This window comes from Sarcophilus harrisii, chromosome 1 (assembly GCF_902635505.1).
Source record: "Sarcophilus harrisii chromosome 1, mSarHar1.11, whole genome shotgun sequence".
Lineage (NCBI taxonomy): Eukaryota > Metazoa > Chordata > Mammalia > Dasyuromorphia > Dasyuridae > Sarcophilus > Sarcophilus harrisii.
This window is the reverse complement of record NC_045426.1, coordinates 116,774,107-116,800,595: the sequence shown is the minus strand read 5'-3', so window position 1 is coordinate 116,800,595 and position 26,489 is coordinate 116,774,107. Positions and strand designations below refer to the sequence as shown.

The 26,489-nt window shown below is 35.3% G+C and overlaps 1 protein-coding gene across 4 annotated transcripts in view; it reads left to right on the top strand.

The window, feature by feature from the left end:
* MLANA (melan-A) overlaps positions 1 to 26,489 on the top strand; it is a 52,155-nt gene that overhangs the window by 5,289 nt on the left and 20,377 nt on the right. The window contains exons 2-3 of one of the 4 annotated variants that reach the window (XM_031961981.1): positions 22,744 to 22,874; positions 25,155 to 25,253. In XM_031961981.1, coding sequence (XP_031817841.1) covers positions 22,778 to 22,874; positions 25,155 to 25,253 — 196 coding nt within the window. In that variant the 5' untranslated portion in view covers positions 22,744 to 22,777. Of the gene's footprint in view, positions 1 to 22,585; positions 22,875 to 25,154; positions 25,254 to 26,489 lie in introns of those variants that run through there. The other 3 variants (XM_031961991.1, XM_031961996.1, XM_031962005.1) reach the window with 3 other exon arrangements.

Genomic DNA, 26,489 nt, shown 5'->3' with positions numbered 1-26,489 from the left:
CTGCATGAATTGGATTTAAGTGAGGCAGAATTGCTCAAACTCCAGTGATGAGACCACTGGGGATGGTCTGGAAGCCCTCCATAGAACCCACTTTAGCCACTGTATGGCTTCTAGAACAAATTGTTCTCATTCACTCATTCCACCGGGGGGAACATCCCTCTAACTCATTGACAATTTTGAAGTCTTTAACCTGGGTTAGTCCATCTGCTAAGACAATTTTATCAGATTGTGGAGCATTTATGGTCCCGGAAAATTGCAGTTGCTGTTCATTACTTAATTTATTGTTTTAGGGATTGTCTAGGTTTTAAAAAGTAATAATAATGCAGATGCAATCTAAAAGTGTACATGCATTCTCCCTGTCTCCCCCAAACTGATTGTTTAACAATCCACATGCACACCCCTGAATTGTTCTATAAATATTGCTGGAGCTCAGAGAATAAAGTCATCACCAGGATGGAGGGTATGAAAGCTCTAATATAACGGAGGGAAAGATGGTGGGCTTTGCTTGAATTTTATTCTCCTTGAGTCTAGAAATCTGTTACCCTATATAGAAGTAGGAGAGGGATGGGGGACTTATAGAAAAGAGGCAGCCTGGGGGAGTCAGTGGCCAGAAGCACAATACCGGTCCCTGTGAGTAGTAACAGGGTCAGAGGAAAGAGAGAAAAAATAGGATGGAGGGAAGTACACAGTTAGTAATTATGACTGTGAATGTGAATGTAAATGTGATGAGCTCATCCATAAAATGGAAGCAGATAGCAGAATGGATTAAAAGCCAGAATCCGACAATATGGACAATATGTTGTTTACAAGAAACACATTTGAAGCAGAGAGATACACAAAAAGATAAGGAGTTGGAGCAGAAAGTATCATGCTTCAGCTGAAAAAAAAAGGGAGGGGATGGAATCATGATCTTCGACAAAGCAAAAGCAAAAATAGATCTAATTAAAAGAGATAAACAAAATTTTTTTTTAAAGTTCATCTTGCTAAACAGTTCCAAGGACTATAAAGTAATATGAAAGCTAAATACATGGTATGGCATCCAAATGTTTAAAGAAGTATTTCTTACAGGAAGAAATAGTACAACTATACTAGTGAGAGACGCCAACTTTCTTTTCTCAGAATTAGATTAAATCAAACCAAAAACGAGGCCCAAAGAGCTATCAAACTGTGCAAACCCTTTGACTCAGCAGAGTTTTTAACTGGGCTTATATCCCAAAGAGATTATAAAGAAGGGAAAGGGACCTGTATGTGCACGAATGTTTGTGGCAGCCCTCTTTGTAGTGGCTAGAAACTGGAAACTGAGTGGATGCCCATCAGTTGGAGAATGGCTGAATAAATTGTGGTATATGAATTGTATGGAATATTATTGTTCTGTAAGAAATGACCAGCAGGAGGATTTCAGAAAGGCCTGGAGAGACTTACAGAAATTGATGCTGAGTAAGGTGAGCAAAGTAGGAGATCATTATACACGGCAACAAGAAGACTATATGATGATCAATTCTTTTTTTTTTTTTTATCAATCAATATACATTTATTAATTAGCAAATATTTACTAAACACCCACTGTGTGTCAGGCACTGTGCTAAGTATTTTACAAGTATTGTCCTGTTTTATCAGTGAGCCAAGAACCATTTATATGATGATCAATTCTGATGGATGTGGCTCTTTTCAACAATGAGAGGATTCAAACCAGCTCCAATTGTTCAGTGATGGAGAGAGCCATCTACACCCAGAGAGAGGACCATGGGAGCTGAGTGTGGAACACAGCTTAGCATTCTCACCTTTTTTTTTTTGTTGTTTACTTGCATTTTGTTTTATTTCTCTCTCTCTCTCTTTTTTTTTTTTGCTTTTTGATCTGATTTTTCATGATAATTGTAGAAATACGTATAGAAGAATTGCACATGTTTAACATATATTGGATTACTTGCCCTCTAGAGAAGGGGGTGAGGGGAAAGGAGGAAAAAAACAATTTGGAACACAAGCTTTTGCAAGGATGAATGTTAAAAATTATCTGTGCATATGTTATGAAAATAAAAAAGATTTAATAATAATAATAAAATAAAACAAAAAAGATCTTAAGGGGATGAATAGAATTTTAGAAAAGTTAGATATGATAGACCTTTGGAGAAGAGTGAATGTGAATAGAAAGGAATATACCTTTTTTTTTTTTTTTTTTGGCAGTATTTGGTACCTATACAAAAATTGACCATGTATTAGGGAATATAATCCTCATAATAAAATTCAGATAAACAGAAATATTAAATGCATCCTTTTCAAATCATAATATAATAAAAATTACATTCAATAAAGGGCCATGGAAAAAATAGAATAAAAAGTAATTAGAGACTAAATAATCTAATCTTAATGAATGACTAGAACAAAGGATAAATCATAGAAATCATCAATAATTTCATTAAAAAGAAAGATAACAAAGAGACAACATGCTAAAATGTGTGGGATATAACAGTACTTAGGGGAAATAGAGAAAGAAAAGATTAATGAATTGGGCATACAACTAAAAAAGAATAGAAGAAAATTAAAAATCCCCAATTAAATTTCAAATTAGAAAACAAAATCGATAAACCATTGATTAATTTGATTTTTTTTTTTAAAGAAAGAGGAGGGGCAGCTAGGTGGTACAGTGGATAGAACACCGGCCCTGAAGTCAGGAGAACCTGAGTTCAAATCCAACCTCAGACACTTAATATGTCCTATCTGTGTGACCTTGGACAAGTTACTTAACCCTAATTGCCTCAATAAAAAAAGAGAAAAACCAACTTAACAGTATCAAAAATGAAAAGAGTGAATTCATCACAAATGAAGAGAAAATTAAAACAATTTTGCCAAATTAGATGCAATAAATCTGACAATCTAAGCAAAATATAGGGATTCTTACAAAAATATAAGTAAATTGCTCACAATCACAGAAGGGGAAACAGAATATTTAAATAAACCCATCTTAGAAAAAAAAATTGAACAAGTCACTGATGAACTCCTAAGAAAAAATCCCCAGAGCTAGCTGGATTCATAAGTAATTTCTACCAAACATTTAAAGAATAATTAGTTGCAGTACTGTATAAACTATTTGGAAAAATAGATGGAGTCCTACAAAATTCCTCTTGTGACACATATATGGTGCTGATACCTAGGAGAAGCTAAAACAGAGAAAAAAAACTATAGATCAATTTTCCTAATGAATGTTGATGCAAAAATTTTAAGACAAATTAATATTAGCAATGAGATTACAGCAATATGTCACAAGGATTATACACTATGACCAAGTGAGATTTTTACCAGGAATTCAAGACTGGTTCAATATTAGGAAAACAATAATTGACCATATCAATAATCAATAACAAAACCAATAGAAATCACATGATCATCTCACTAGATACAGAAAAGGCTTTTGAAAAAAAATAGAACATCAATTCCTTTGAAAAGCACTAGAAAGCATAGGAATACATGGAGCTTTCCTTAAAATGATAAGATAGTTTTAGTTTAGTATTTATCTAAAATCATCAGCAAGCATTGCAGGTAGTAACACCTTCCCAATAAGAGCAGGGTGAAGCAAGGATGCCCATTATAACCACTGTAACTCAGAATTGTACTAGAAATGTTTGCTATAGTAATAAGAGAAGAAAAATAAATTGGAAGAATTAGAATAAGTAATGAGGAAGCACAACTATTATTCTTTGCAGATGATATAATAGTATTCATAGAGAACCCTAAGGAATCAAATAAAAAAGTACTTGAAATAATTAGCAACTTTGGCAAAGTTGTAGGATATAAAATAAACCCACATAAATTATCAGGATTTTCATATATTAACAACAAAGTTCAGAAACAAGGGATAGAAATAGAAATTCCATTTAAAATAACTAAAGACAATATAAAATATTTCAGAATCTACCTGCCAAGACAAACTCAGGAACTCTATGAATACAACCACAAAACACATTTCACACAGATAAAATCAGATATAGACAACTGGAAAAATATCAAATGCTCGTAGGTAGGCCAAACCAATATAATAATAATGGAAATTTTATGTGAATTAATTTACTTATTCAGTGCCGTATTTCAGACTATTAAAATTATTTTATAGAGTTAGAAAAATAATAACAAAATTCATCTGGAAAAACAAAAGGGAATATATCAAGGGAATTAATGGGGAAAAAAGTGAAGATAATCTAATCATACCAGATTACTGGTATTACTGGTATTTTTTTTTTTTACTACATTATAAAACAGTAATCATCAAAACAATCTGGTTACTGACTAATAAAAAGACTGGGATCAATGGAATAGATTGGTATATAATAGACAATAGTAAATGACCTTAGTAATCAAGTGTTCGAAAACCCAAAGATCCAAGCTTTTGGGACAAGAACTCACTATTTGACAAAAACTGCTGAGAAAACTGGAAAATGTTTTTTTTTCCTGGTTTTTCTGGTATACCAAACAAGATATAGAATGACATCTCACGCCAAATACCAAGATAAGGTTAAAATGAATATATAAACATAAAAGATTGTTTTTTTTTTAATATTGCATAAGCAAATTAAGAGAGTCTGAACTAATTCACTTGTCAGATCTATGGATAAGGGAAAAATTTTAAACCAAACATGAAATAGAAAAAATTATGAAATGCTGGAGGGATGGTTTTGATTATATTAAATTTAAAAGGGGTCTTATTATCAAATATATTGGAGCAATTTGCTATTTCCTTCTCTAGCTCATTTTATAAATGAAGAACTGAGGTAAACAGGGTTAAGTGACTTGCCCAGAGTCACAACGGGTAAATGTCTGAGGTCAGATTTAAATTTGGGAAGATGAATCTTTCTGATTCAAGCCCAGTGTTTTATCCACTATGCCATCTAGCTTCCTTGTACACATAGAAACCGTATCAAGTTACTTGCTATTTCAGGGAGAGGCAAAGGGAAGGAAGGAAGAAAAGAATTTGGAACACAAAATTTTAAAAAAGAATGTTAAAAATTATTTTTTTTCATGTAATTGGAAAAAATAAAATATATTTTTAAAATTAGTAAATAGGAATTCATCAGAATAAGGATTCCAGAAATAGGGAATAATGTGAGCAAAAGCACAAATATGGGGAAGGCATATATAAAGTTTGGGGGACACCTTAGTTTGACTGGGTATAAAGGGTATATTGTGAAACCATATCAGATCAGATATAAAAAATAGATAAACATCAGATTCTTGAAGATATTGAATGACAAGCAGAGAAATAGAAACTCTACTTAGGCAGCAATAAGAAGAGGTTACAGATTTTTAAACAGAAGCATGACATCAAAAAAATTATTCTGGTATGGGAAAGACTGGATTAGGAGGGGGATGATAAATAATGGAGGGGAAAATGCAGTTCTGTGCCCACTGGTGAATTTTGGTGATTATTTTTTAGCCACTATGCACTAATTGGGAAACAGAATAATTAATGCTTTATAATCACTATACACAGAATATCTTTAGTTTCTGCTGTTATTCTCTTCAAAAGACCCTAACCACTTCCTCTTCAGAAGATCCTGAAGGCTGGATCAGACAGGTATTAAGACATCCATTAATTTTTTATTCCAACATAGATTTAAACTATAATAAACTTGAGCAAGTCATTTCATCTATTTATAATTTGGGTTTATTTTTCTTATAAAAGGCAAGTACTATAATTATTTTCCCCTCCTACCTCATTCCTAGGTAACTTGAGGAAATAATACTGGCACAAACTATGCTCAAAGCCTCAGATGCCAGGAGATATATGATGCAGACAGTATTTCTTCAGTGGGTGTGCTTTTAAATTTATTACAGGCTTCTCCTTGATAATGAGTGTGAGCCTCTTGGCCAGCATTAAAAGGGAGGCACCCTCTTTAACACAAGATATTATGTGAGTCCAGTTCTCATTAAATTCAAACAAAACAAGTGACTCTGCACATGGTATGCTGCCTTTGAGGTCTTTTGAATGAAAGAATGCAGTTCTCCAAGGACATTCATGCAGGACCATGTAGATCCGCATGTAGCCACATTCCATTTTTCATTAGAGTGTGGCAGACCTTGAACTTGGGAAAAACAAAAGTCTTTTGAAGTCTCTCCAGCCATTAAAAATAGACTCCCATCTCTTCATGAGTCTTTAATGTTTCCAAATAAAAGGAATTAAAATTCTGTTTTAAACCTATTTGCTAAACTTCCTATTCTAACCTCCATCGGAGTAAAATAAAATTGTTCCAGATCTGCTGATTTCTGTGATATCGCTAAGGTTTCAATAGTCAGTACTTCATGGATTCCTGATTTAACCCTCCACCATTTCTGATTGCAGCCCTTCCCAGGCCACAGGAGATGATCGATAAGCTTGAGAGCTTGCAGCCGAAGTATTCCTTATTTCATCCCAACCCTCTGTACTGAGCCTGGCCACACTTGGCAAGGCTGGCATTCCCCTGCCTGAATTTGAAATCTTTCCAGCTTGGACTGGCTTTAAAAAAAAAGACTAAATCAAGTTACCATTTCCCCTTCCCCCTCATTTATGTAGCAGTACCAGTCAATTAGATTGGGACCCTCATAGCCCTGAACCTTAAGCTCTCATCTTTAATTCAAATAGTTCAGCTTCATGAGTTGATGCAGGTCCTTCAGAACGACAGAACAGACTGCATTTGGTGGGCAGGTTCAGACTTCAAAGTGTAAGCATGAATAAACAGACACGGTCTAACTGGGGAACAAGTTCAATTAAATAAAATGCATTTAAACAATTATTATCTGTCAAACTGTGTTATTCATTGGAACTACTGATAAAAAACTGAATATAAACCTCAAGAAAGCAGTTTACAGTGGGGAAAATGACAAATATAGGGGAGGAGTGGCCAGGGAAAAGCATTTTTGGTTTGGAATGATGAGCCAAAAGTGAGTAAATTGATATTTCCTTCCTAATAACAATTCATATTCTGACTTCTAATCCTATCTCAGACACAAGCCCTGTGAGCCTAGGCCAGTCACTTTAACATTTCATCTTCAATTTTTACAATTATAAAATGGGTACAATAATAATAATACCTATCTCATGGGGGCTGTCATAAGGATGAAAGGAGATATTATATGTATAATATTTTATACACTTAAAAGTACCTTATAAATGCTGGCTACTCTTGTTATTATTATCATTATTATGAACAATGGCAATATTGATGTTATGATTCCAAAAAGGGCTAGCTATTCTTGTTATTATCATTATTATGAACAATGGTAATATTGATGTTACTAAAATTCCAGAACAGGAAAGGTAAAAAGATTGGGACTAACAGGAAGGAATCTGGGGGTAAAATGAACCATGGCCAGAAGTTATCCAGAGATAATAAACCATAGAAAGAATTCACTAGTGAGAGCATTCAATAAACACTAATTGTGGATTATCATCATCTTATTTTACTCTCATCTTTGTTCAATGGAGTTCAGATAAAAATGGTCCTAGGACATATTACCATCCTGCTACCATCTAAGTACTTAAGTACAAAGTAAAATATAGTCAAGATGTAGGAAAAAATCTGTTTAGATGAGAGATTCTTAAATTTAGGACCCATGAAGTTATTTTTTAAAACACAGATTGTTTTGTATCCCTATAATTGGTTTGTTTTTTGATGCTATACATTTTATTTATGTTAGTAAATGATATAATAGAGAATTTTTTTTTATTTAATAGCCTTTTATTTACAGAATATATGCATGGGTAACTTTACAGCATTAACAATTGCCAAACCTCTTGTTCCAATTTTTCACCTCTTACCCCCCCACCCCTCCCCCAGATGGCAGGATGACCAGTAGATGTTAAATATATTAAAATATAAATTAGATACACAATAAGTATACATGACCAAAACGTTATTTTGCTGTAGAAAAAGAATCAGCCTCTGAAATATTGTACAATTAGCCTGTGAAGGAAATCAAAAATGCAGGTGGGCATAAATATAGGGATTGGGAATTCAATGTAATGGTTTTTAGTCATCTCCCAGAGTTCTTTTTCTGGGCATAGCTAGTTCAGTTCATTACTGCTCCATTAGAAATGATTTGGTTGATCTCGTTGCTGAGGATGGCCTGGTCCATCAGAACTGGTCATCATATAGTATTGTTGTTGAAGTATATAATGATCTCCTGGTCCTGCTCGTTTCACTCAGCATCAGTTCGTGTAAGTCTCTCCAGGCCTTTCTGAAATCATCCTGTTGGTCATTTCTTACAGAACAGTAATATTCCATAATATTCATATACCACAATTTATTCAGCCATTCTCCAACTGATGGACATCCATTCAGTTTCCAGTTTTTAGCCACTACAAAAAGGGCTGCCACAAACATTCGTGCACATACAGGTCCCTTTTCCTTCTTTATAATCTCTTTGGGATATAATCCCAGTAGTAACACTGCTGGATCAAAGGGTATGCACAGTTTGATAACTTTTTGAGCATAGTTCCAAACTACTCTCCAAAATGGTTGGATTCGTTCACAGCTCCACCAACAATGCATCAATGTCCCAGTTTTCCCGCATCCCCTCCAACAATCATCATATAATAGAGAATTAAATCTAGGTCTCTTTGGCTCTACTATACAATAGTGCCTTCTCTGGCACATTAGCCTAAAAAAATGATATCCTCAAGGTTAATACGACCTCTCTCCCCCACTCCCACTTAACCAATTATCACTGTAAATAAAAAGCAAGAGCTTAGTCAATGCATTTCTGAAGTCAGCTGAATTTCTAGGGTCTAGCAATTAGATATATTAGATTTCTAGAGCAGAAGCAATAATTCTCTGGCAGGAAGGATTTGTACATGCGTTCCATCTTCCCCTTAAACCCAACTGTCCTCCCAACTGCTTTATTCCTGTTGATGTCCCAACCAACAGTCTCAAAACTGCCAAGTCATCTTTCCTAACTCACCACCCCACCCTGTCCAAATATTTTTTTTGGCCAACATTGGCCAACAATTGCCAACAACCCATCAATTCTTGACAATAAGTTCCCAAATCCATTTCCTATCACTGTAATCCTATGAGTCTAAACTGTACATGATTCTTCTGGCTATAGAAAGACTTGTGAAAGGATAAGAAGTCTGTCCCATTTTAACAATGCTGAATTGTACAAGGCAAGTGGTATAAAATATCATTAAAGACTTTTATGGTCTAAAAAGTGAGTAGGCTGATAAGATATTGAGAATAAGGGTAAATTGATTATGTTGTGAGTCTCTGAAATAGTAATATAAATAAAGGCAGACCTCTAGGATATGTAAATAATTAAATAAGTGTGTGTGTATTTATTTGAGAAGATATTACAGGAAATTGTATATTAGTTTTTTGTTTGTTTGTTTATTTGTTTTAATGGCAATCTAGCTCTTAATTGTACAGTCTGAACTCAGCCACTAAATCTAATTTGTTTACTCCATCAGCTGGTGTGGATCCCCTGGTACCACGCTAATGCTGAGAAAGGATATTATGTAGTTTGACTCTTTCTTACTTTAGGCACTTCTAATTGCAACCCTGCTTTCTATTTCTCCAACTTCCTCCTTGAAATCACAAGATCTCACTCCAGATAGATGAAGCAACCTATGTAGCCAATGCAGAAACAATGAGTTCTCTGTGAAAAGGTCAGCCGTGTTCTTTCCAAACACATAGAAAGCATTCATCCTCTGGGTAGAGATAGTTGGCATTTTATCTGTTAGACTCCAGAGAACCAGTTAGTTACCAGGGGCTACAGGGTACCAGCAAGATTTCTGAATGTTCCTTTGTGTTTTTACTGAACCGTGGTCAAAAGCCAAGTACATAAATGGCCATTCCTTTCCACCCTGAAGACAGAAGCTGTTAAGATATTATTCCTTCAAAAGAATGCTTACAATAGTTCTTATGAGGGCTCAGATTTGATAAGCACAATTTGAGCTGAGTTGGCAAAGGATTCTACATTGAGAGAGAGCTGGAAGGAGAGGAAAAAAAATCAAAGAAATGACCTTTGATTTTCATTTTATTTTATTTTTACTTATTTACAAAAATCTTCTGTAGCCTTTAGTTTTTCATTGTTTAAAGGGGTGATTGATACTAAAAGGCTACAGAAAAATTAGTCTATTGGAAAGAGAAGTGAATCTTAAGACTTGAAATAAATCACAACCATTTGAGTGTCTACTATGTGCCAGGTAGTTTGTTAGGTTCGAGGGATCTATATACACAGGATGAAAGAGTTTTTGTCTACAAGAAGCTTCCAGCTACATAAAAATATGCTCAAAATCACTAATAACAAGAGAAATGAAAATCAAACAATCCTGAGGTTTTAACTTACATCTTGTAAACTGACAAAGATGACAAAAAATGGGAAGAGTCAATTTAGAAGGCACATTGCACTTTGTTGGTGGAGCCGTGATTCAGTGATATATATCATTTTGGAAAACAATTTAGAATTGTGCAAATGATAAAAATGTCCGTACCTTGTGACCCAGAGATTCCACTACTTATCTCACTAGGCTTATTCCTTAGGGAGGTCATTGATAAAAAGAAAATCTCCATAAATAACAACATATTGTTTTCTTTTAAAATATTTTATTTTTCCAATTACATATAAGATAATTTTAACAATCATTTTTGATAGTTTTTTGATAAGTTGGGATCAAGAAGAACAAGAACAGGATGGGGGGGGAGGTACTGGACATTCTGATAAGTAGGGAAGGTCTGGGTCATGATGTTTAAGATAGAAGGTCTTTCTCCTAATCTGGATCATGATGATTAGGAGGGGAGGATGCTGCAACTAGGCAGAACAATTCAGGGAAATTGGGGTAGAACAATTAGGGAAAATGAAGTAGAATAATCAAAGGATTATTCCTCAATAATTCCTCAACAACATCAATATAGTTTATATATACATGCAGTTATGCAAACTATATTTCCATATTAGTCATGTTGTGAAAGAAAACAGACCAGGGAAAAGACACAAAAAGATAAAAAACACACAGAAAATATTATGCTTCTATCTGCATTGAAACTCCATCAGTTTTTCCTTTGGAAATATAGCATTTTTTTTTTATCATAAGTCCTTCTGAATTGTCTTAGATCATTGTATTTCTGAAAATAGCTAAGTCGCTCACAAATAATTGCCATATAACGTGTTTACTGTGTCCAATGTTTTTCTGGCTCTGCTCATTTCACTTTGCATCAGTTCATGCAAATCTCTCTTTTCTTTTTTCAAAGCATTCTACTTGTCATTTCTTATAGCACAGTAATATTCCATTACAACCGTAATGTAAAGTTTATGACTATAAAACACAATTTGTTCAGCCATTTCCCAATTGATGGACATCCCTGTAAATGGTAATTCTTTACCACAAAAAGGAGCTGCTATAAATATTCCTGTACATATAGGTCCTTTTCCATTTTAAAAAATCTCTTTGGGATACAGATCTAGTAATAGTATTGCAGAGCCAAATGATACACTCAATTTTATAGCCCTTGGGGCAAAGTTCCAAATTGCTCTCTAGAACATATTTAAAGCAGCACTTTTTGTGGTTGTAAAGAATAAAATGACTGTCAAATGAGGAATGTCTAAACAAATTGTAGTACATGCATTTAATAGAATATTATTTGCTGAAAGAAACTATGAATGTGATGAATATGATTTATACAGTTTGACAAAAAGTGAAGTAAGCAGAGCCAAAAACCAAAATAAAACAATAGATACCATGACCACAATAATATAAATGGAAAGGACAAGTATGAAAGAATAATAAGGGAATATTTTAACATGAAAAGTACTAGTATGACTCCAAAGAAGAGATATGAGAAGACAATCCTGTCCCATTTCTTTCCAAAGGCAGGAGGTCTGCAAGTGTGGAACTTTCAGATTTTTTTTCAGTGTATTAATTGATTTTTTTGGTTGATATTTTGGTTCTTTTTTTGCCTTTAAAAATATTCTTTGTTATATGGTATGATTTTCTGAGATGGAAAAGGAGAAAGAAAGGAAAGGAAAAGGGAGATATTCTGGTGTTATAAAAAATCAATAAAATTCATTTTTTAAAAATGTCAAACACAGGAATTTCTGTTTGATTGTAGACATGATAATTATGCGATCAGAGAAGCATCCCTAGGACAGGTCATTTGAGAAAGGATTGTGGAAGGGACACCAATTAAGAGGCTGCAACAATAGGTAAAATAATTCCTGGTGATTGTTATGTGAATAGAGACAAGGAGGATTAAAGTTAAAACACCACAATTTGGTAATTTGCATTTCATTTAATGTGGGATGAGGAGCAAAGGATCAGATTGAAATTGTGAAATTGGTTGATCAGATAAAGGGAGATTCCACTGATTGAAAGAGAAATGTTTGTCACATATGAAGAATGTAGTAGGTTTGGAGGGGAGGAGCAAGAGATCAGTTTTGGAAACGTTGAATTTGAGATTCTTACAGGACATTGTGTGAAATATCCAATATGCAACTCACATTGCAGAACTAGAACTCAGGAGAGAGACTAGAATCGAATAAAGTAGATTTGTGAGATATTCCAGTGATGATAATTAAATTCATAGTAGTTATGGTGGGAGAAAGAACCTAAAAGCCCTGTTCCCATGCAAATTAATTTAGTTTTTCGTTAAAATATAATGAAATCTTTTAAAAAACTTATTGACTAAGAGGGCTAAAGACAAGGGCTATTAAGATTACTTCCTGGTCGCTGGAGCACAAAAGAGGTCCGAGGAGTTCTGGGGAACACTAATGCTTGGCTGACCAGACTCCTGTGGGCATCTAAGGCAAGGGAGCTTTGTTTAATCAAATAAACTAGAATGTCCTCAGTGCACATCCTTGTTGAATATCTTCCTACTATGGTTTTTGTTGACATTTGAATGCTCTGTGAGTCTCATTTCATTCCAATTTGGAACATAAAGTACCCAAGCGCTGGACCCAAGTTAGGGCTAGCTCAGAACTGTCTGATAATTTACCAAGTGAGAGACTGTATAACAGAGCCCAGCACAGAGCCCACGATTAAGATGCATTATAATATAATGCATCAAAATAGCAAAATGGATGGAGAAAAATTAGTCAGACAGGCGCCAAACGGCACAGTTAATAGAGCACTGGACGTGGAATTGGGAAGATCTCAGATTAAATTCTGCTTCAGACACTGAGTAATGATGTCCTGAATGGGTGTGGTTGGCAAAGAAAGACTGAAAATTGTCCTGAGACAAACAGGGAAGGGCACTGATGGGGATCAGTTTAACCAGGTAGTCTCACCTTGCTGTGTCCAACAAAGAAATCCGAGTTAATGTCAACCCCCTGAGGCTGTTCCCCCTGGACCGTTAGCCCTATTTGCTCTGTTCAGCCAAGAAATCCCCATCATGTCCCTGAGATTAAATTTCCTCTATAAATCTACTGAGCCCCCTTTGGGTCATTTTGCCATGACACTCTGCCTTATGGTGTCCTTCCCTTCACCCCTCTCCTCACAACCCCCCACCATACCCCTCCTTAGAGCTAACTCCGTTAGGGGGCTATTTTGGGATTTAGCCTGCCAGCTAAGGGCTTGCCCTAACCTCATGGAGTGCTCCCTTTCTCCTGGGTAATTAATTGTGAATTCCATTGAGGAACTTGTTTTTCCAACATTAACTAATAAAACCTCTTTCTTGCTAACTATATATTTTATATTTACCATTTCTGTGTCTATTGTCTCCCTTCATTTTGTCTGTGACCTCTTCTCTTAAATACATCTACCTTTTGTCAAAAACAAAAGCCAATGTGAATTCTTCACATGACAAACCCCAACATTTGTCAAGTAATCTCATATAACTTATATGTGTACATTTAAAATATATTTCTATATTAGTCATGTTGTGAAATGAAAATCAGAACAAAAGGAGAAAACCATGAGAAAGAAAAAAAAATGAAAACAAAAAGTGAAAATAGAACGCTTTGATCCATATTCAGTTTCCATAATTCTTTCTCTAGCTGCGAATGGTATTTTTCATCCCAACTCTATTGGAATTCTCTTGAATCACTGTGATTCTGAGAAGAGTAAGTCTATCATAGTTGATCTTCACACAATTTTGCTGTTACTCTGCACAATGTTTTCCTGGTACTGCTCACTTCACTCAGCATCAGTTCATGTAAGTCTTTCCTGTAAATCTGAGTTTCTTAATATGCAAAATGAGGCTAATAACACTCTCATGAGAGCCAGATGAGATAATGTATGGAAGGAACTTTTTTTAATAATAGCTTTTTAATTTTCAAAATACATGCAAAGATAGTTTTCAATATCCATCCTTGCAAAATCTTGTGTTCTAAATTTTTCTCCTTTCTAACATGATCATTTAGTTATTTGATGGGAGAAGTTACTATTATAACCAATAAGAAGAATAGCTTAAACTTCTGTAGTACTATAAAGTTTTAAAAGCATTTCCCCCCAGCCCTGCTGATAAAAAATAAGACAAATCAATGAGCCTTTAAAATTTTTTGTTTAAATAGTATTTTATTTTTCCCCAGTTACATACCAATAAGATTTTTAGCATTCATTTTTACAATATTTTGAATTCCAAGTTTTTCCTTCTCCTCCCCTCATTTTTTCTTTTTATTGAGTCAGTGAGGGTTAAGTGACTTGCCCAGGATCACACAGATAAATAAAGCTAGATTTGAACTTAGGTTGCCTTGACTCTAAAGCTGATGCTCTACCAAAAAGCATTTATTAAACACCTATTCCATGTGAAGTATCAGTGAACTATCAAACACCTCTAATGGAAGTGTTTGGAGATGGAAGCATAGAAGTCAAGGAGCTGTCCAGAAAGATGTTCAAATCCTTTCCCAAATTCTCAGTTGTGTGATCCTGAATGAGTCAACCCCTTTCTCTCAGATTCAGTTTCTTTATCTACTAAATATGGATAATAATAATAATAATAATAATAATAGCTATAGCTCAGAGGGAAGAGGGAGAGATGGAGGCAGGATCAAATGAGTGACAAGATTAACGAAAGCTATTGAATTTAAAGAGAATCTGGGAAAACAGTTCTCATTATGGCTGTCTCTCAAAGATTGTTGTGACTCTCTTTAAAAATGCTAACTAAAGAGCCTGGGAAACCTAAATTCCCATCAAAGTTGGAGAATAAACTTCAGTTTAAAAAGAAGTTAGTTTATTTTTTTGTACCCCCTTGTGTACTTAATTATTGTTGATAATAGCAGAATGGGTTCCTTTTAGCATTTCTTCATAGGGGAAGAGAATAAACTGGTTTTAGAGTTCCTATCACTTAATATCTGTATAAAATTGGACAAGTCACAGTCCGTCCTCTAAATTCCAATTTCCTCATCTATAAAATAAAGGAATTAAACTAGATCTCCCATGATCTGGTTCTTTTCTTTCTTAATCTTTTCTTTGTCATCTTGAGCATTGTGACTTAAGCAGCTATTTTTTCTTCACACATCATTCCCCCTTCCCACTCCCATTTCCACTTACTATTGATTCTTTTTTTTTTTTGCTAATTTTCTATCACCTCTATCACCATTCTATCACCTTTCTATCACCTTATATTTACAAAGCACTCATAGTCATGTGAATAATTCTTGCCTGCATTCAGAATTTTTAGGCTGCCTGCATGACATTCCCCTGCTTGAAAAGCTTCAGTGACTTCCCATTGCCCCTAGGATAGATTAAAAATTCCTCAGCCTGACCTTTCAGGCCCTTCACAATCAGACACTCACTTACCTTTTCAGATTCATGTTATATTATTCCCCTTCACAGGTTCTGCATTCTAGTCAGACAGTACTAATTGTTCCCCAAACTTGGCATCAGAGCTCCTGTCTACAAGCTTTGGAAGCAGAGACTGTTCTCCATGCATGGAATGTATTTCCTCATGGCCTTTCACCTGTTTTAATCTTCCCTTTGACGTTTAGGTCAAGTGTCATCTCCTATGAAACCATTGCTAATCTCCCAGCCTTCAGTTGTTAATATTCTCACTCTTTCTATTCTCTCTCTCTCCCTTTCTGTTTCTCTGTCACAGTCTCTCTCCACACTCCCAAATTACTTTATATTTCTATATTTTTGTATATACTTTATCTCCCCTATTGAATTAAACTCCTTAAGGGTTGAAAAAAAGTTTTATTTTTGTACTTGAATCTCTAGTGCCCAGTACAGCTTCCATGTAAATTTTTGTTGAGTTGAATTGGAAAGAAAGAGGGAAATTTCAGGTAGAGAGATTAATCAGAACAATGGATCAGAAATAATGAACATAGTCTAGTCAACTAACATTTATTAAGTACCTATTGGTGTGCCAAGGGGACTGTGTTTGTATCCTGGGGATATAAAGTCAAAAAAGAGTCCTAAGGATTGCATTTTAGTGCATGCAGTTAACAATATACAAAAAAGTTATATACAGGATAAACTGTTCTCAATACACAGAGGTATGAAACAAGAGATAAAGTATATAAAATACTGTAGCAATTTTAAATCACAAGTCAATGTCATTTATTATTATTTTTATTGATTCTATAGCCTTGATTGATTGGATGGAAGGGATGAAGGATAGGGGAGAAAAATCAAAGACAGCTCTAGCATTTTTAGTTTAAAACAGTGGGAGAATAATGGTTCTTATTGTAAAGGGAATATGGTTCTAAATCATAAAACCCCATTTACATGTGAGTTATCATATTATTGATAAAGATGGATCAAGCAGACTGGACCATTAGATCCCAGAGCACATTCAAAATCCTTGAATCAAGTTCAAATGATGGACTCAGGTGGTGAGTAATCCCACCTAATTACTTTTGCTGTTCCTTTGAATGGAAAGAACCTCTCATCCCCTGACTACAAACCCAAGATGACTTCAGCTATCACCAGTCATAAAGCCCAATTACAAATTCACTAAAAAACTCAAGATGGCTCCAGACATCACTCGTTGCAATAACTACTTTCATAATGTCAATACTCTGATGGATCCATGACCTCATCCAAGTGGATATTCTTCCCAAAAGTGCATCTTTTCAGGGACCCATCTGTATTTTCCTCTTCCTATGTAACTTTTGTGCATTTTCCCAGTATTTCTCCACAAGGATTCTATCCAACTTTCCTCTCTATATTTTGACATTGCATTTGATACCAATGAAGCACAAGGACTTTCTAAAATAATGCTCATTGATCATATTTTTGTTGATTAAATTTGAGGTCAGCTGCTTCCTGAAGACCTATATGAGACACTTTAATTTGATTATTATTGACTAAAGTTTCAGTTTTCATATCCCTGTACAGTTTATATAGCTGATTCCCACAATAGCCGCATGAATTAGATAATAATATTTTTTCTTTATCTTTCTTATTTTATATCTCTATTATATCTCTTATTTTATAAGTAAGGTAAAAGGACATACAGCTACTCAACAGCAGAGTCTCAATTCAAACACAAGTCTGAGTAGCAGCGTGGAAAGGGTACTAGATGGGAGTTACAGAAGTTTAATTTAAACCCTGCTCCTGTAAGTTACTATTCAGATGATTTTGGGCAAGTAATTTTAACTTTTTTGGATCGCAGTTTCCCCATCTGTAAAATAAAAAAGTTGGACTGTTATCCAAGGTTTCTTTCCATTCCCTAATACTGAAGTATGTGAGAGTCATAGTTCATAGTTCAATCATGTGAAGAATTCACAATAGCCATTCTCCTTGGCAAAAGGCAGGCTTATTTAGGAAAAGAGGTTATAAACAAAAATAAAGAGATACGATAGGCACCAGAAATAGTAAATATAAAATAGAGTTGGGAGAGCATGCAACAGTTAACAATTAAAAAACAAATTCTCTAGTGGAACTCACAATTATCAGGAGAAAAGGAATACCCCCATGAGGTTAGAGTATGGCCTTAAACCTAAAATCCTAAAAGGGAGTTAGCACCCTAAAAGAGTTAGCTAAAAGAAGGAGAAATAGAGGAGATTCACCATGAGACCTTGTGTGTGGGATGGGGGGTGAGAGGAGAGACATTGGGGAAGATCTCAGAAGAGTACCGTGGTGGGCGTAACCCGAAGGAGTTCAGCAAAGATAGGGTGAGCCATGGATAGACTTATAGGGGAAATTTAACTTCAGGGTTTTGATATAATTTGGATTTCTGACTGGATGACCTCCACAGAGAGGGGAACTATGAGATTAAACTGATCCCCATCAGCTTCAGGGAGTTATTTCATCAATACTTCAGGCTCTGTCAACTTCACCTAGTTACTCAGGACCTCATCAGTTAAGGCTTATTTGTCTCCTTGCTGCTTTCTGTTAAGTTTGTGAAGTTAAAGGGCCATAAAGATGCTTCTTTGGATGCTTCAGCACCCAATTTCAGGGCAGGAGATATAGGAAGAGACAGACCCCAGAACAGAGGCTCAAAATGAGTTCAGGTTGTCCATATAATTATAAAGAGAATCACGGATTCTCTTTGCTCTTGCTAAAAGAGAATCACTGAAGTTTCTATGGCGCTCTTGCTAATCGAGTTGTGAGTTAACTCTTTTATATTCATGTCTGGTTTCATAGGGAGAAGAAAGTTCTACAATAAAAACTTCTGGGCTAACTGTCCTTACCATTCCCATTCTATATGGCTGGGAAACATAAGGGATGGAGGGAAGGTTTAACTTAAAAGAGGTTTTTGCTTCTGGAGAGGCGTGAAAAAAATAAATATACAGACTATTACATCTGCTTTTATATGTATTTACTAATTTAATTAGATAACATGCTTAAATGATGACCTTGAGTGAAGGTCAATAAATGAAGCCACATGAAGGGAAGGCAAAGGAAAAGGTATGGTCAAGTCAGTAGGAACTGAGTCAGAAACTCAATGGATCATACTGTTGAAAATCTGTGATATAATAGTAATATAGATGTGGTCATGGAGTGGTAGTTGATTGATTGATTTATGTTCCTCAGTCTTTACTATTGCAGCTTTTGATTGATTTATGTTCCCCAATCTTTACTATTGCAGCTTTTAAAAAATTATAGCTTTTTATTGACAGAATATATGCATGTGTAATTTTTCAACATTGACCCTTGCAAAAACTTCTGTTCCAACTTTTCCCCTCCTTTTTCTACCCCTTCCCCTAGATGGCAGGTAGTCCCATACATGTTAAATATGTCAAAGTATATATTAAATACATGTATACATATTTATACAGTTGTCTTGATAAACAAAAAATATCAGATTTAGAAAGAAGGTAAAAAATAACCTGGGAAGAAAAATAAGAACGCAAGCAAACAATAACAGAAAGTGTAAATGCTATGTTGTGGTCCACACTCATTTCCCAATGTTCTTTCTCTGGGTGTAGCTGGTTCTGTTCATTACTGATCAATTGGAACTGATTTGAATCCTCTCGTTGTTGAAAATAGCCACTTCCATCAGAATACATCCTCATACAGTATCGTTGTTGAGGTATATAATGATCTCCTGGTTCTGCTCATTTCACTCAGCATCAGTTCATGTCAGTCTCTCCAAACCTCTCTGTATTCATCCTGCTGGTCATTTCTTACAGAACAATACTATTACAGCTTTTGATTGATTGATTTATGTTCTCCAATCTTTACTATTGCATCTTCTAGACTGCTTTTTTGGTTATCCTTGTTTATAGATGTGGACATTAATGGTGCATGGGTTTGTCTACTGGTTACCTTTTACTGGGACTGATCAGCTTTTTTTCCCCCCAGTCACACGTTTCTGTGATGGGACTCCTCTTTCACAATTTTTTGTTAATAATGTATTGATATCTGATTATGTCCATTATGAATATTTCCAAAATCTTTTTGGGTAATGTTGAACTTCAATTTTTCAGACACTGTGGTATGCAGATATATATGTATATAAAATTCTTGTATACAAATATATATGCATATTATAAACACAGAGAACTACAATTAAAGTAGTACATAAAGTCTGAGGAACGACTTGTTACTAACTAGGGAGACCAGGAAAGGATCTTTTTGGAGATATTATTTGGCTTGGACTTTTAAAAGTGGATTAAAATTTGAAAGATAAAGAAGAGAAAGGAGGACTTCCTAGCTTTAGAGAATAGCCAAAGCAAAAAATACAGAGATGAGAGAATACATGACATATTCAGAGAGAAAGAGAGAAGCTTAATTTTTTACCTAGAGAGGAGTATTCTGAGTTGTTTCAGAAAAGTAGAACTGTATCAAACTGTGAGAGCCTTGAATGCCAGGGAAGAAGGATTTTGGATTTTTCTTGGCAAACCAGAAGGAACCATTAAAGATTTCTGTGTAGAAGCTATGCACACATTAACCAATTAAGAAGCAACAATAGACAGCAGAGAATTAAGAGAGAGTGGGAGAAAAGAAAGAACCCTGAAATGTGTTGTAACCCAAACTTGATAGCTGACCAGCTTTGTGGGACCATAGACAACTTCAGTTTCCTTCTCTGTAAAATAAAGAGGTTGGATTAGATTATCTCTAAGGTCCTTGTCCATCCTAAAATTCTATGATCCAGAAGTGCCGGAAAAGAGAAGAGAATTAATATTTACATAGTATTTATTGTGGGCCAAGTGCTGTGCTAAGCACTTTACAAATATTACCTAATTAGATCCACTCAACAGCCCTAGGAAGAAATGGAAGCAAACAGAAGTTAAGTAAGTGCCTTGCCCACAATTACATAACTAGTAAGTATCTGAGGATGAATCTGAATTCTGCACTTTATCCTCTGCACCACCTAATTGCTGTAAATTCTCTGAGACTTACTTTCTTTATCTGTAATATGAGGATGTTGGACTAGATTGTCTTTAAAGTTCCTTCTAGCCTGAGAAATGTATGAATCTTAGCCATTTCTAGAAGAAACCTTGTTTCCTTGTACTTCTGACATGTCATCGATTCTTAGGATCACAGGGCTCTCTCTCTGTCTCTCTGTCTCTCTCTCTTTCTCTCTGTTTCTCTCTCTCTGTTTCTCTCTCTGTTTCTCTGTCTCTCTCTGTCTCTGTCTCTCTCTGTCTCTGTCTCTCTCTCTCCTATAATGACCTATAAGCCTCTAGCAAAAGTACTTTCAGATACTCTGATTTGCCTTTGTCTTGTGTACACTCTAGATGTGAGCCCTGTTCCTTAAACTGTATGGCTAGTGAGTAAATGTGTCACAGACTTTTAGGGAAAATGTTTTGTACCACTTGTTCTTACTATATTGTCTTAGTAAATATTCCTCTTTAAAAGCTATTTAAGTCTGATTGATTAGTTAATATTATAATATAAATATAAATTTATATAAATATAGAAATAAATATAAATATAAAAAATAATAAATACATATATAAATAAAATAGTGAAGGGAGGGGACATATTGGTAAGGGTTAGTGAGCTAAAGCATTAGAAAAGTCCTGTTTCAACTACTCAAGCGTCAAACTTAGAACCCAGAGTGGTAGATATAGCAACTTTGCTCTGGGGACCTCACAAGCCAGTTCAAGTGTTTATAGTTTATAGTTCCAGAGTCTGTGCTATAATAGGATCATAGATATTAAGCTGAAAGATGTCAAGATTAGAGGTCAAACATAGAAATCATTGGAGCTAATGTTCTCATTTTTTTCTGGCAGGAAAACTAAGGCTCAGAAAGATTAAGTGACTTGCATATAGTTGCATGGGTTAATAAATGACCCTGATTCCTTATCTTTTCTACCATCTTATTCATACTCTGGAATTATAGAAATAGACTAAGTCAGGGCTTCTTAAACTTTTTCCCTTAATGACCTCTTTTACCCAAGAAATTTTTACACAACTCTGGGTATAAAATAGGTATACAAATCAAACATTTACTGATAATAAATCATAATTTTAGCACTCTCACATTCAGTTACAAGACTCCATATAGGGTCGCAACTCACAATTTAAGAAGCTTTGGATTAGATTGACATATATTTTAACCCTTCTTATTATGGAGTGAAGTGCTAAAGCCCCTAAACAGAGTGGACTGCCTTTGAAAATGCATGCTGAGTAATAGCAGGGATCAGCAGTAAGTTGGATCCAGAAATGCAGAAATTTACTTCTGTTTCTCCAGCCTCACTATGTAATATTGATGAAGAGGCAGGGGCCAATGTTCCAAGTGAGTTTTCCCGTCTTTGGAAATCAGAGAACTATTCAGGTTCTTTGGAATTTATAAGATACTTTTATTATAACAGTCACAGGGTAATGACAAACAAGAGAATGGATTTGAATTAATCTGGGTGTAGAAAACAGGAAGCAAATACATGTATACAAGGGTATAATTGTCAAGATAAACTTGCTATTTGCCCTACATTCTAGAAGAGAACCGTGAAGGATGTCGTGACATGTGAGTGAATTTAAGTGAGGGAGGGCTGGGTAAGGTTACCTGCCTCAGTTTCCCCTCCAGAGCCATCTGGATCCAGTGACCAGATGTAGATGAAACGGGAGACCTTGGCCCTTTTTAAACTAAGACCTCCAACAGGTCTCAATTTGACTAAAGCTGCACCCATTCAGTGATTAAGGTCAGGTAAGAAATGAGGCAAAGAACGGTCTCTTTTACCTAGTTAAAAAAAAAAAAATCAGTCTAGGAGGGAAGACCTTCAGGGTTTCTGGCCCAAACAGAAACAATTGCTATTTGCTCTCACTCTCAGTCAATGAGGGCCCAAATAACAACCAATGGGACCCATATTGGTCAATCTGGCCAATCAATGAGAGCCAGAGTGACTTGGTTTAAGGCATGGTGCTTAAGAAAGAAATCCAGTGGAGGAGTGAGGTTGGGAAGAAGTCCCTCTCAGTTTGCTCCTTTCATGCCAATTAAATAAATTCCTTAGGCTACAGTCTCGGGAATCCTATCCCGTGATCATCATGGGAATAAAACTCAGAAACCAAAAGATTAAGAAAAAGAGGACTAATCATCACATGTCTCACCAGCTACCGAGCAGAAGGCCGGTCTGCAAAGAAGGTAAGGGCTCTACTTAGCCAGCATTTTCTTCCTTTAATTTTGATACTCGTTTTGGGAAGTCCTACATGGGCTCTGCTGACCATTTTCCCCACAGGCATTGACCTTCAGTGACCTTCAGTTTCTCTCCTGAGTTTGTTTTTCAGAAAAACGTGGACAATGAAGTTGTACATTAGGTCCCCATCCATTAGGTTCTCATTAGGTTCACAATTGTGAAAAAGGTTTTTCCCCTCTTTTTTTCCCTAGGCTTTTTCTTCCTTCTCTCTCCTTGAAAAGGAGATCAGAGAATTATTTAGATACTTTTTTGGAACCTTAGATGTTTTGCCCAACTTGACCCTCTGTTGAGCCACCTCCCCAACACATCCTCCAATTACTTGAATAATAATGAATAATATAATTAAAATATAAATATTAATTAATGATAAGAATGTTTAAAATTCTTTGAAAATCTTTAAAATGTATCTTTACCAAGTATCAAGGCCAAGATACTCTCTTCTCTGCTAAACTATTCCTTCCTAGTGATATCTTTGCTTCCTTTAAGCCTTAATCACATATACATGCTAGTAATTACTATTATTACAGTATTATTAGTGTTAATATTACTATTATTAAATTTTTAGTTGCTTATTAATACAAGCTACTTACTTGTCAGTTGGCCTCGGGCAAAAACATTTCCCTCTCTCTGGGGGATGATTTCAAAGGTCCTGCATAGGCAATTTTAAGAGCTTTTCACTGTGTGACCATATCCTTCACAGGGGCAGAGCACAAGGTTTTTTGATTTCTCATCTTGTATGATGGTTATCTATGACCTTCCATAAAATTCCCCATAGCACATAATTCTTTTTTAAGGTTAAAATCTTCTTAACTTCAATCTTATTAGGATCTAAGAGTAAATTATGGGTTTACAAGTACAAATTGGTTTAATAGGAATTGAATTGAGATTATACAATTTGGAACAATGATATAAGAGCCCTGTCACTACATTATTCATCTGAGCTATAAGAGTTTGGCTGGAGACTAAGATAAGTAAATTACCTTCATGTACTCCATGGAAGTGATCATTTATACAGTTAAACTTCTTCCTTTTCTAGTTCATTAGCTTCCTATTCAATGACCATTAATAAATCTCCCTATGGAGACTGAATAATAGAGAATCACTAGAACTAGTAGACTGTCAGAAATTAAAGAGAAGTAAAATGTTGGAGGGGAACAAATTTCTGCCTGCTTTTCTGCTTTGACTTTTGGTTTTAAAGAAGACAATTAAAGGGCATAAAAATCCTTAAAGTAGCCAAAGGATTCACTCATGGATCTGACTTGTCAGGTAGATAGAACAATGGATAAGAGCATTATACCTGTAGTGAGAAAAACTTGAGTTTGAATTCTATTTAAGCTGTGTGACTCTGGGAAAAATCATTTAATGTTTCTCAGTCTCAGTTTTCTCATCTATAAAATGGTGAATTAAGAGTACCTAATTTCTAAGGTTGTTATGAGGATCAAATAAGATAATATTTGTAAAGTGCTTTGCAAATCTAAAAGTGTCATGTAACTGCTAGCTATTATTATTTTTAATAATAGAAATTCTCTCCTTCATTATTTTTTATTATTATTTTGGGAGGCAATTGGGGTAAAGTGACTGCTCAGCTTTACACCCTTAAGTATCTGAGACTGAATTTGAATTCAAGTCCTTTTGATTAGAGGGCCGGTGATCTATTCACGGTACCATTATTAGCTTTTATTAAAAAATCCTCTCCTTTCCCCTACTTTCCCTCTACTTCTCTTTTCTCCCCTCCTTTCCCCTTCTCTCCTCTCCTCTCTTTTCTTCTTCTTTCCCTTTCTTCCCCTATCTCCTTTCATTTATAAAATGTTTCTTCACAATGCTCCTGTGAGGCTGTGAGAATTTTACAAATTCTATCCCCCTCTCCCCAATTTTCTTGTATTTTCAAAAGTTGACACATTTTATTTTGCTATGGCAGAAGCTTCCTAATAACCACCCAAACAAATCCTCCTAAAAGTACATTTGTCAAGAACACAGGTAAGCAATGTCATCACAGGTAATAGGTGATTGGAATAGGAATTGGAATAGGATTGGAATAGGAATCATCCACATCTTACAGGTGAGAAAATATAGATTCTGCAGGTTAAGAGATTTGCCAAAATTTGTGCAGCAACTAAATGTTGGGGCCATCAGTTGAATGAAGGTTTTCTGATACTAAGACCAAAGAGGTTGACTCTCGACTTAGCTCTGGTTTCAATAAATGATCTCAGTGTCATCTCTCCTCTTAGGTAACTTTTACTCTGCCTTCACAAAATGCCAAAAGAAAATGATCACTTTATACATGCCTACCTCAAGAAAAAGAAGATTCCTCATCTTATGGCAGAAGAGTAAGTCTAAAACCCAACTCAACTTTTTTAGCTTTTGGTTTGTGAATGGGGGTTTATCTTAGAATGCATGTACCTGCCCATACAGGTGTTTTATATCTGTTCTCACAGAATGTATGACAGTACTTGTGTTTGTGCTGCCAGAAATACATCATATTCATTACACATTTGATTTTGAATTAATTTTTTGATCACTGCATTTAGAAATCTTTTACTGTCGCCAAAATTTCACAACCCCTGTATTCAGTTACACAACTCCATATGAGTTTGTCCCTCACAGTTTAAAAAGGTTCTTATCAGAGAATTAGAACAGAAGAGGTTCGGTGAGGTCTGAAGAATAAAGGAAATGATAGGAAGGATCAGGCAAGGCCTCCAGAGAAGGGAGCATCTGAATTGGATCTTAAAGATTGGTAGGAATTCTGTAAGGGAAGAAGGTGATTGAAGGTAATTGTCGGCTTTGAAAAGAGGGAAAGCAAAAATATTCCAGGTGAGAAGACATGGGACATGTGTGGGAGGTGGTCCAGAGAATAATAGAGTTGGCTGGACCATAAAATATATAGTAGGATTTGAGATAAGGCAAGAAAGATCAGTGGTAGGCTACTATGGAAGGTCTTGAATGCTGACCAGAGAAGTTTGAATTTTATTAGGTAATATAATCTATGAAGATTTTTTGAACAGGAAAATGATATGATCTAATCCAGTGTTTTATATAGGGTGTTCCAAAAGTCTTAGAGCAATTTTAAGCTATGAAATTTAACACTGGGATTTATTAATTGGGGGATTATCTAGATATTCAGTTCTCTCTGGACAACTCAAGTTTCCAGTCCAGTCCAGCCTTCCTAAGAAGCTGAAAAGCAGAGTCTGTAACACAGGATAGTTTGGAGAGTCACTTGAAAAGTCCTTAAAATGGTATAAATCCAGAAGTAGGCAGGCTGTGAAATCTGCTCATATACAACAACCGGATGGAATTTTCTTAATCTGGTAGATAGTAACAGGTGAGTGAACTTTCTAAATGAAAATCCTGAAGATGAGATTTCCTCATTCATGACATGCCTTTCTGTAAACCCATGATGGGAGATACTGATCCTTTGAAAAGGTGGCTACAATAATTCTTGAGAGGATTAAGTTGCAAATGCAAATCTTCATTATAAAGGCCCAAGTCAGGAGTTGCCAATCTTTTCCTAATGAGAATTTCTTCCTAATGAGATTTCTTCAAAGCCTGGTGATCACTGAAGTGGC